This window comes from Macrobrachium rosenbergii, chromosome 16, assembly GCF_040412425.1.
Source record: "Macrobrachium rosenbergii isolate ZJJX-2024 chromosome 16, ASM4041242v1, whole genome shotgun sequence".
Lineage (NCBI taxonomy): Eukaryota > Metazoa > Arthropoda > Malacostraca > Decapoda > Palaemonidae > Macrobrachium > Macrobrachium rosenbergii.
In genome coordinates, this window is record NC_089756.1 from 18,814,231 (window position 1) to 18,827,088 (window position 12,858).

The following is a 12,858-nucleotide window of genomic DNA, read 5'->3' on the forward strand; positions in this document are numbered from 1 at the left end:
TCCTTCACTCACTGATGACGTATATGAACGTCATCCAAATTTAAGTCCTTCACTCACTGATGACGTATATGAACGTCATCCAAATTTAAGTCCTTCACTCACTGATGACGTATATGAACGTCATCCAAATTTAAGTCCTTCGATCACCGATGATGTATATGAACATCATCCAAATTTAATTCCTTCATTTACCGATGACGTATTTGAAAGTCATCCAAATTTTGAATCCTTCGTTTACCAATGACGTATATGAACGTCATCCAAATTTAAGTCCTTCACTCACTGGTGACGTATAAACGTCATCCAGATTTTAAGTCCTGTGCTTACCAATGACGTAAATGAACGTCATTCAAATTTAAGTCCTTCGCTCCCTGATGACGTATATGAACGTCATCCAAATTAAGTCCTTCGCTTACCGATGACATATCTGAACGTCATCCAAATTTTGAGTCCTTCGCTTACCAATGACGTGTATGAACGTCATCTAAATTTAAGTCGTTCACTCACCGATGACGTATATGAACGTCATTCAAATGTAAGTCCTTCGACCACAGATGGTGCATATGAACGTCATCCAAATTAAGTCCTTCGCTCACTGATGACGTATATGAACGTCATCCAAATTTAAGTCCTTTGATCACTGATGACGTTTATGAACATCATCCAAATTTAAGTCCTTTGACCATCGATGACGTATACGAACATCATCCAAATTTAAGTCCTTGACCACCGATGACGTATATGAAAATCTTCCAAATTTAAGTCCTTCTCTTACCAATGACGTATATGAATGTCATCGAAATTTCAAGTCGTTCACTCACCGATGACGTATATAAACGTCATCTAAATTTAAGTCCTTTGATCACCGATGACGTATATGAACGTCATCCAAAAATAAATCCTTTGATCACCAATAACGTATATAAACGTCATCCAAATTTAACTCCTTCGCTTACCAATGACCTATATGAACTTCATCCAAATTTAAGTCCTTCGCTTACTGATGTCTTATCCAAACGTCAATAAAAAAAGGGTTACTTAGAGCATATGTAATCAGCTGCAAAATGGAACAAAATTGAGCGGTCAACCTTGAAGACTGTCGGAGATATTAGGCGCCTTTGAACAAATCAAGGTATAAACATTTTTACGCTCACCGCTCGAGTCACCGCCACTGACCACAGACGTAATTGTCATCAGAGTCATAATCGAAGGGGTTAACACACCGGCCCACAAGGACAGGGATGAATGGATGGAAACGTCATGACTAAGGGCTCCTATACACGATACGTGGGCAAGTATGGTTTTGGCGAACGCTTCGGATTAGTGTCGAGGTATGGTATCTAAGCACGCAAATATTCAGCTCACTCATAGCTACCCAGGAATGAAGGTGGTTCAGCGTTTCTGTCTACAGTTTCCGAGCACAGCTTCGGTACCACGCTTCGAAACCACACTTGGCCAAGCATCGTGTATAAAAGCCCTAAGATCACCACTCATACAGTTCGTGAAACACTACCACTTAAAAAAAAAAACACACACACACACACACAAAACTTTTGAAACAACCCTTACCACTAAAGCCTTTTTAGACTTGTAGGAAACGACACTCGGATGATTAGGGTCGATGTCTGGGATGGTGCAGCCAGCAGTATTGAGCAAGTAGTGGGGAGAGTCCTCCTCTAAAAAAAATAGTAAATAGATAATCAATTAAATTAATTTAAAACTGAGATCTAATGTCCACAGACTTCATGAATTTAATTGCCCTTTCATCAGTCAAATACAGGCAGGAATCTGTGAGCACACTATATATATATATATATATATATATATATATATATATATATATATATATATATATATATATATATATATATATATATATATATATATATATATATATATTCTGTGTGTATATATGTGTGGGTGTATATACTGTATGTGTGTATATAAATTAAATGTAAACATTTTGTACCATGAAAAACCTCAATAAACCCCCCCTCTCTCTCTCTCTCTCTCTCTCTCTCTCTCTCTCTCTCTCTCTCTCTCTCTCTCTCTAGCGTTTATTTCTGCAAAGGTCATAATCCCAGCAGCTTCACTTGTCCCCCCGGGTACTCACTTCGAACAACCTCATTTCAAACCAAACAAATTACCTGCCATCTCGATAGCGCTACGAGGTTTCGGACTCATATGAGTGCCGAGGGGCATCTGGAGCGCGTACAAGTAGACCAGCGACACCAGCACGAAAGCCGCTGGGATCAAGAAATAACTCCGAATTCCTGTAAGAAAAAAGAAGTAGTAGGAGCTTTAACTTCGAGCAATCTATACTCATCAGGGGTGGCAATTCACATCATGGGACTACAGTTGTCTTTCATATCTTCTTGGGAAAAGGTGTTTTTGCAGTTTCGAAAGATTTTGTAATTTACATCTGATAAGTGTATTTGTTAGCAGGATATCTTAATAAAGGTTTTGACCTAGAACTGATCAGTTCTTACAAAATAAATTCATCAGAGAGGACTTGGAAAGTCAGTGCTTGCCGGACGCTATTTACATTAATACGAGGAGTCAGAGGGAGGGATATGTCGATCCAAATAGCAGTAACATACCTTTTGTGGCCATTCTGAGCAACAAGTGTGTCCGGCTGTTTCTGGAAAGAGAGGAAGAGAAGCAAGACAGTAAATGATATATAGTTATAGAAAAAGAATTTGAGCAAAACAGAATAATGTCCCTCAAAGTTATAGATAGTCCAGTAATATTTCATTTTGGAGAAAAGTTAAATATAAAGATTATAAAGAAATAAATATAATAATAATGATACAACAATGTCATTGGATTCCCATACAGTTTAAAATTTTTTTTTTTAAATGAAACAAATCTGCAGTTCATTGCTTATGCCATCAGTCAGTAACGAATCCAATCTAAAATTAATACAATCACAACAGTGATCATTTAGAAGGTTTGTAGCCTTTAGCACTTATTACTGAGCATCAACGAGAAGTTTTTCAGGTCCGAATTCCCCGTAGGGATCCGTGGCGTCAGCGCACCTCACGCGGTGCGCTGTAGGCATTAATACTCAAGTTCATTGCAACATCCCTTCGGCCACTAGCAGCAACCCCCTTTCATTCCTTTTACTGTACCTCCATTCATATTCTCATTCTTGCATCTTACTTACCACACTTTATTGTTGCGTAGTGCAACTGCGAGGTTTTCATCCTGTTAGCACCTTTCAAACTTTTGTACCTTCAATTTCCCTTTCAGCGCAGAATGACCTCATAGTTCCCAGCGCTTGGCCTTTGGCCTAAATTTTATATCCTATTCCCATTCCATGTTAGCCGAATTTTCAGTTAAATTTTCGTTTAATCGCGAAATTCGGTTTAAAAGATTTATCCGTAAAATGCATCACCTTTAAAAAAGGCAGCTTTGCAAAAAACCATCGTGATAATGTAACTGATAAGTCAAGGAATATAAATAAGATAGGGTCTGGACTGTTAAACGACTACTGTATTATTATTATTATTATTATTATTATTATTATTATTATTATTATTATTATTATTATTATAGCGTCAAATATGACGGTAATCTTAGAGGGTTGAAAAGTTAAGTATACCTTAGTTTAACCAGACCACTGAGCTGATTAACAGCTCTCCTAGGGCTGGCCCGAAGGATTAGACTTATTTTACGTGGCTAAGAACCAGTTGGTTACCTAGCAACGGGACCTACAGCTTATTGTGGAATCCGAGCCACATTATAGCGAGAAATGAATTACTATCACCAGAAATAAATTCCTCTAATTAGGAGACTCGAACGCGGGCCCAGCAAAGTGCTGGCCGAGAACTATACCGATCCGTCCAACGAGGAACTTTAGAGGGTTGAGACGGCAAGTCCTTACCGTAGGGACGTCAAGTACCGTAGGGACGTCAAGTACCGTAGGGACGTCAAGTACCGTAGGGACGTCAAGTACCGTAGGGACGTCAAGTACCGTAGGGACGTCAAGTACCGTAGGGACGTCAAGTACCGACCCGAAGCTGTGACCAAGGTACCTTCATTTTAAGACATATCAGAAAAAATGGACTTGATGGAAAATAATACGTTCTTATCAGTGCGCCATAAGAAATATTTAATACTCTGTAAACATATCTCGATAACGAGATCTTGTTGAGTTTCTCCGACTGATAAGAACCGATAAACAAGGTACCGGTTGTCAGGTGTGGATCAATAGATAAAGTTTTTTGCATTTATCAATATCCCGTCCGCCTAGTGACATTGCTGTCGTGGGAAGGACACCAAGGCGGGAAAATCGATCGCCGAAGTAGAGAAATAATGACAAACTGGAATTTTCCAAAGGGGCTGGTTAAATCACTCTGAGGACACAAAAGAAGAAAAGGAGTTACGCATTTTAAAATAGCACGCTGAAGGTGTATAGCTGTTGCTTCTAAGATAGAGGTAATAGCTTGGCCAATTACTTAAAGAATACCTTGAAAATGTAATTCACATCTTACTCCACCACTAGTCTATTCAAACCTCAAAAATGAAGGTAATTTTGAGAGGCGTTACGTACCTCCTCGAAGCTCCGGCTAAATATCTCCGTTCTGCACACTTCACTAGGGTCAGTTGTAAGAGAGGCTGGCCCCAAACTGGACGATGGCAAGACTAAATTTGGAGTCTGTTTCCCACCGACTATCTTTGTTACACAAAAATTAATGGAAACATATTGCCTTTTATTTAAAATGATTGCAGTGTGTAACTTGCACCATTTTCGTTATCTTTGATATGAGCAGCTTATCATTTCTTTTTCTTTCTTTTTTTCGTGGCAACTTAGTAAGATGGATTAAAATACTGCACAATTTATAACGATTTCTTCATAAAATGCCCAAGGTGCACTGGATGGCGGACGCGCTCCTAACGAGACTCTTTTGTATGCACAATACTTGAAGCTTTTAGGGTTTGGGAAGTTTTCTGCACGAGGGTTTCCTACTTTGTCTAGCAGTTGAAGGATGGCTATGGCAGTGGCTCCTGACCCACTGAACATAAGGCAGTGTGCCCCTTACTTTAGGCAAAAATCAAGAGCTTCCGCATTGTAGGCACATCGAGAGATGCTGGAGTCAGCATTTCGAGATGTTTACAGGGAAAAAACACGAAACCTATTGAGTCGTATTTACAAACTCGAAGGAGTGTGTGAACTGGGTCCTGCGTACTTCAATCATGGTTTGAAAACGTGTTTTGAGAGAGGAGGAGTACGGAGATATGAGGCGGCGTAGACTTTGCAGGCAGGTGCAGTGCATAAGAGCATTTGAAGATGCTTTAGTAGCCCCGAACTCTCAGATTCTAAGAGAAAAGGACGGAGAAGGTTTCACATCTTCCTCTTAAACTGGATGCTTCCTGCTTATTCAAATGCGGAATTGTCTAAATCAACAATTACTGCTATTACAGCATGCAATGTTCATTTACATCCTTGATGCTAATAAAATTGGGTCTGATGCTGTAGGTTTCTCTCTCTCTCTCTCTCTCTCTCTCTCTCTGAGGAAACGAAAATTAATTTGCTCAGTATTAGTTTATAACCTCGTATAGGAGTCTTAATGCCACATGCTGATTAGAGTTCGATTCTGGTGATAGAAATTCATTTCTTGCTATAATGTGGTTCGGATTCCACAATAAGCTGTAGGTCCCGTTGCTAAGTAACCAATTGGTTCTTAGCCACGTAAAATAAGTCTTAATCCTTCGGGCCAGCCCTAGGAGAGCTGTTAATCAGCTCAGTGGTCTGGTAAAACTAAGGTATACTTAACTGTTTTAGTTGAGACTAGGTCAGCTTTCGTTGCATTTTCGGGTGCTGGACAGACCTCACAGCGACAGTCCTTTTTAGTTCATCCTTTATAAGACAATGAGTGGAAGACGAGATTCAAGAACTTGGATTTTTGGTGTTGGAAAAGTCGTTTCTACAAACGCTTTGAAAATAGGGAGACATGAAGGACATGGATATTGTTATTTTGTTAATGTATAAAGCTTCGCTTTCTAATTATTTTTTTTTTATTTTTTGATAAATTAATATGGAAATATCAAACCAATTTTGGAAACGGAACTCTGAAGAAATCATGTGACACTCCGGTTTTATTGGTATGGACAGAAATGACATCATTATTTGTCAAAACTAGAAATGAAAACTTCAACAGTTTTTACTAATATCTTGAAAACTGCACACTACATATTCAATATAAAATTTATGAATTATTTTTTTATGAATGATATCGCAAAATGTTAAAAGGCAACGTTACGATACAACCCAGATCGAATGCGGAAATGTTTAAAATGAACTGTGACAAACATAGACAGACGCGTTGTAAATTACAGATTCGAGCATCACCAAGAATCCCTCTCCATTCCTGCATGAGAAACCTAGTTGCAGTTGTATTATGTGATAACCCTGCAGCTTCATTTGAAAGTAAAAGGTTCACTCTCTCAGTAACGGAAGAATTGCGGTGCTGGTGGCTCTCGATTTTGCATTTTACAGCTTGTCTGTCACATTAAGTTTTCAACATTGCAACATTACGATCTGAGTTTGCAGCATAACCTTTACTTATGGTCTTTTGCGATATTACATAATAATTTATGAAACAAATATATTGAATATGCACGGTGTAGTTTGGAGGATACAGTACAAACTAATGAGTTTATTTTGAAGTTTATACATTTAGATCTAAATTCGTAACATTGAATATGAACGTTGCGACTCCACATCAGAAGAGATAACATTCAGTTCTTCGATAGCTTTTCTAACACTAGGAGTCAGAACATCGAGTTTTGACTTTGCAACCTTCCGACATAAATTCATCAAAATGAATGTTGATGTTACTTCTGTAACTCAACGTGTTCACAAGTGAATTTTAAGGGTTACTCTAACTTACGTAGTCACAAGTGAATTTTAAGTGAAACTGCGTTAAAACTTCAGTTCACAACGGCAAATTCCTAAGTCCCTGACAACGTGATTTTTCAGTTTACGCTGCTGTAGTTCATAGTGAATTTTGAAACGGCAACTGGGCTGATACGAGTCCTAGTCATGTTTTCAAACTTTCGGCTAAATCGCCGTTTCGCACATGCTGACGTCAGCCCCAGATTCATATTGTCAGCTGACCATGATTCCGTTTCATGAAGTGGACCACGTTTCCGTTTGTGTGTGTGTGTGTATTGTCTCATTCATACTATTCATGCTATATATTATATATATATATATATATATATATATATATATATATATATATATATATATATATATATATATATATATATATATATGTGTGTGTGTGTGTGTGTGTGGGCGTGTGTCTCATGCATAGGCTACTATCCATCATATATAAATAATCACGAGCATGCATGAAGATAGGTGTTTATCAGCGCATTCTACATTTATCTTAAATTTCAGTTCACGCCCTACCGCGTAAAAAAAAAAAAATAAATCTTAAAATTTACGTCGTTTATTTACGACTCGCGTCAAACTTAATCCGGGAAACATGCCGCTGGCGTCACCGATCTTTGTAATACCGATCCAAAGGCTTAGCTTATTTTCAGATTTTTTATACTTTCGTCGATGAAGCTTCTTTTTTTTTGTTTAAGCAGTACTTAGTAATCGTTAAAGACTAATAAAAGTTGCGTGAGTCATCGTGTGGGTGTATAATGCACAGATATCGCTCATGCGATTTGATGAAGTCGATAGAAGCCGAGAGTGAAGTGCAACACTAATCTTGGTATATATAACCAAGTTTAGTGTTGCACTTCAGTCTCGGCTTGTATCGACTTCATCAGATCGCATGGGCGATATCTGTACAGTACACGCCCACACGATGACTCACGCCTTTGTTATGTGAATAACGGCAACTTTTATTAGTCTGTAACGATTGCTAAATACTGCTTAAAAAAAAAAAGAAGCTTTATCGACGAAAGTATAAAAAATCTGAAAATAACCCTTTGATTCGGTAGCATAAAGATCGGTGACGCCACCGCATGTTTGACGCGAGTCGTAAATAAACGACGTAAATTTTAAGATTTGTTTATTTTTTTTTTACGTGGTAGGGCGTGAACTGAAATTTATGATAAATTTAGAATGCGCTGATAAACACGTATCTTCATGCATGCACGTGATTATTGATATAGCATGAATATTACGCAACACACAACACACACACATATATATATATGACTATTTATCACATCACCGTGATTCATATACAATCAGAAAGCTACAAACGTCCTTTAATATCCAATTCACTCTACCTCGGAAATAATATATTTTCATATATGTTACCGAAGGGGAATTTTTAAGTTGATAATAAGTCCACCGTCCCGTGGGATCGAACCAGCGACGGACGAGGAATCAGGACTACAGTGACGCACTAACGAAATCGGCCACAAGAGAGGCAAGAGAGGTACCTCTCTTGTGGCCGATTTCGTTAGTGCGTCACTGTAGTCCTGATTCTCGTCCGTCATCGAACGAGGAATCAGGACTACAGTGACGCACTAACGAAATCGGCCACAAGAGAGGCAAGAGAGGTACTCTCTTGTGGCCGATTTCGTTAGTGCGTCACTGTAGTCCTGATTCCTCGTCCGTCGCTGGTTCGATCCCACGGGACGGTGGACTTATTATCAACTTAAAAATTCCCCTTCGGTAACATATATGAAAATATATTATTTCAGGTAGAGTGAATTGATATTAAAGGACGTTTGTAGCTTTCTGATTACATATATATATATATATATATTATATATATACATATATATATATATATATATATATATATATATATATATATATATATATATATATATATATATATATATATATATATATATATATATATATATATATATAGCATGAATAGTATGAATGAGACAATACACACATACACACAAACGGAGACGTGGTCCACTTCATGAAACGGAATCATGGTCAGCTAACAATATGAATCTGGGGTTGACGTCAGCATGTGCATAACGGCGATTTGGCCGAAAGGTTGAAAACATGACTAGGACTCGTATCAGCCCAGTTGCCGTTTCAAAATTCACAATGAATTACAGTGCTACAGGTGAAAAATAAGAGACGGGGTGTAGGTCCTGACCGGTTTCGACTTTATTTCCAAGCCATTGAGGAAGGACTGATACAGAGTATTAGAACTCACAAATATATGTACTACAGGAACAGTACTGACGAACATACACAACCGTTAGAGACCACATATCCACCCACAGGCCGGTGTCAAGGTATAGGAGTGGCCTTCAAAACTCATTTGGCTAAAAATCACAATATACTCTCAGGGGACAATACTGATAAACAACCGGCCATAGGCGACATCAGATCCACACATGTCAGGGAGGCAGAGTTTGGAAAACTCATTAGCACTGCTGCCCCCGTACTGTGTGTACAAATATGATAATCTTATTTTCATACATCTCTACTGCCCACCTTAAAATTTAAACAAATTACAAATTTTTCTTTTAATATTAAGGGATCAAGTTTATACATGTAACTTTCTTTTATAAGGCTAGATTCAATGATATTTCTTTCCAGTGCATTATTAGAATATACAATCCTTTTTGCCCCTTCCCAGTTGATAGCATGATTGTTCTCACTAACATGTACAAAAATACCACTGTTCCCCTGTGCATATCTCACACATTTCTTATGCTGTTCTATTCTCTTTTCCTGTGCTTTATCCGTTTGGCCAATATAAAAGTTGTCACAAGACTTACATATACACACCCTTTAGTATTGTCGGGAAAGTTCTTGATAAGTACATGTTCATTGTTTTATTATTCTTAAATGCGACATTAACACCAAAATTCTTAAGAAGATGGGGGATATCTTCCATATTATTATTATAAGGCAGTACAAGCAAATTTTTTGTGTTGTAAGGTTCTTTTTGGTTTTGATACATAGTCTTTTTTGCCGCTTCTAATGCACTGTTTAATACACTGTCAGGATATTTCAATTTCTTGCCTGCGTTCCTAATCTTATCTATTTCCTCATCAATATATTCAGGGCTACTTACACGTAATGCTCTTAAAAACATAGATGAAAAAACTGATTTTTTAACCTTATTGCTTTGTCCGGAATAGAAATGCACATAGGAAGAAATATTAGTGGGTTTTCTATACACACCATATTTAAATCCATTACTATTTCTTCGTAAGAGGACATCCAAAAAGGGTAAGCACCCATCATTTTCCATTTCCATAGTGAATTTAATTGATGGTACTAATTGATATAACTTGGCAAAAATGTTAATTATATCTTCGTTCCTTGTCCATACACAAATTATGTCGTCAGCATACCTAAACCACGTTACATTACGTGGAATTGTGTTGTTGAATATTTTCTTTTTAAAAAATTCCGTATATAAGTTACTTAACACTGGGGATAGAGGGTTTCTCATTGCCATACCAAATTTTGTGAGGAATACCTGCGGTTTCTACGTGAATGTCAGGATGAACAAGTGATACCAAGATCGATGATAACTACAGTAATTCCTTGCTGAAATTAGAAGACCAACCGTTCGGTGAAATACAACGAGGTATATTGGAAAAACATATCAGCATCAAGATATTGGAAACCAAAAGGAACTTTGAAGATCTCACGAGAAAAAGATGACATTTTGAAGCCTAAATAACACCAGATTAGAGAGATTCCCTGCGTGAATATTGCTATGTGAAGATGAGGATTCAAGTGTATCGGAAACTTAAACGTAAACACGACAATAAAATGAAACTGCTGATTGAAAGAAGCCCTTGGACCAACAACGCCAATCATGAATGTGTCGTCAAGTAAAAGTATATCTTAGTTTAACCAGACCACTGAGCTGGTTAACAGCTCTCCTAGGGCTGGCCCGAAGGATTAGATTTACTTTACGTTGCTAAGAACCAACTGGTTACCTAGCAACGGGACCTGCAGCTTATTATGGAATCCGAACCACATTATGACGAGAAATGAATTTCTATCACCAGAAATAAATTCCTCTAATTCTTCATTGGCCGCTCGAGAGTCGAACGCTGGCATCTGGACAGAAATGTAACTAGTGCCTTAGGCTACGGTTAAAATTTTGCTTTATCTACTGGCAGAAGGAACAGTGTGGAAATTACTAAAGGAATGTGAACTGTGGAAAAATATAGTGATTTAACGAGTGCAGAAATGTACATAGTTAAGGGAGTGGTTTATGGAGGTATGAAAAAATCAGACACCACAAACGTCCCCAAAATAGTTATGGTTGCTACCAATGAACTGAAAAAGAAGAGAAATATACACATGACAAGAGCAGATAAATCAGGCGCTCTTGTAATTTTAATTAAAAGTGAATATATAGAAAAAATGGATAGCCTTTTGGGTGATGATAGTACATATAAAGAATCAACCCGTTAGACAATGTGAACAGTGGTTTCAATAGGAAAGTGAAAAACCTGTTAAAAGGAAACGAAAGCCTTATAAAGAAGTTGTGTGTGACCTTTCCATCTCTACCGTATATGTATGGTACAATAAAAACCCACAAAACAAACTTTCCTGCCAGGCCAATTATCAGTTCAGTTGGTTCCGCATCTTACAATCTAGCGAAGTACCTAGTGGATATCCTCAACCCATTGGTGGGTACTATCTCAAATGCCAATATCAAGAATAATGTGGACCTGATAAATAAACTAGTGTACAGATTAATAGTGAATCCAGGCTTGTGAACTTTGATGTAGTATCACTATTCACAAAGGTGCCAATTGATGATCTGATGGAGTTTTTATGGGAATTATTAGAGAACACACGGCTGGACATCCCATTTTCTAAACCACTTTAATTGAACTGATAAAATTATGTTTAAAGGAATGTAAGTTTGAATTTAATGGTAAATTTTACTCACAAAATTTTCGTATGCCAATGAGAAACCCCTCTATCCCCAGTGTTAAGTAATTTATATATGGAATTTTTTGAAAAGAAAATATTAAACAACATAATTCCACGCAATGTAACATGGTTTAGGTATGTTGACGACATAATCTGTGTATGGCCAAGGAACGAAGATGTAAATAACTTTTTTGCCAAGTTAAATCAATTATTACCATCAATTAAATTCACTATGGAAATGGATAATGATGGGTGCTTACCCTTTTTAGATGTCCTCATACGAAGAAATAGTAATGGGTTTAAATATAGTGTGTATAGAAACCCCACTAATATTTCTTCCTATGTGCATTTCTATTCCGGACAAAGCAATAAGGTTAAAAAATGAGTTTTTCTATCTATGTTTATAAGAGCATTACGTGTATGCAGCCCTGAATATATTGATGAGGAAATAGATAAGATTAGGAATGCGGGCAAGAAATTGAAATATCCTGAGTGTATTAAACAGTGCATTAGAAGCGGCAAAAAAGACTGTATCAAAACCAAAAAGAACCTTACAACACAAAAAAAATTTGCTTGTACTGCCTTATAATAATAATATGAAAGATATCCCCCATCTTCTTAAGAATTTTGGTGTTAATGTCTCATTTCAGAAAAATAAAACAATGAAACGTACTTATCAAGAACTCCCCCGACGGTACTAAAGGGTGTGTATATAAATTTCCATGTAAGTCTTGTGACAACTTTTATATTGGCCAAACGGGTAAAGCACTGGAAAAGAGAATAGAACAGACATAAAAGATGTATGAGATATGCACAGGGGAACAGTGGTATTTTTGTACATATTAGTGAGAACAATCATGCTATCAACTGGGAAGGGGGAAAAAGGATTGTATATTCTAATAATGCACTGGAAAGGAATATCATTGAATTTAGCTGTATAAAAGGAAGTTACAGCCATAATATGAATATCAGTCGGGGATGTATAAACTTGATCC

The 12,858-nt window shown here is 37.3% G+C and overlaps 2 protein-coding genes across 5 annotated transcripts in view; one reads left to right on the forward strand and one right to left on the reverse strand.

The window, feature by feature from the left end:
* LOC136847143 (uncharacterized) overlaps positions 1-12,858 on the reverse strand; it is a 44,942-nt gene that overhangs the window by 16,448 nt on the left and 15,636 nt on the right. For 3 of the 4 annotated variants that reach the window (XM_067118515.1, XM_067118517.1, XM_067118516.1), the window contains exons 2-4: positions 2,601-2,641; positions 2,148-2,273; positions 1,570-1,676 (exon numbers count right to left, since the gene is read on the reverse strand). In XM_067118515.1, coding sequence (XP_066974616.1) covers positions 1,570-1,676; positions 2,148-2,273; positions 2,601-2,613 — 246 coding nt within the window. In that variant the 5' untranslated portion in view covers positions 2,614-2,641. The remainder of the gene's footprint in view (positions 1-1,569; positions 1,677-2,147; positions 2,274-2,600; positions 2,642-12,858) is intronic. The other variant, XM_067118518.1, reaches the window with a different exon arrangement.
* LOC136847146 (divergent protein kinase domain 2A-like) overlaps positions 1-12,858 on the forward strand; it is a 69,297-nt gene that overhangs the window by 12,323 nt on the left and 44,116 nt on the right. The gene's annotated exons all lie outside the window — the stretch shown is intronic.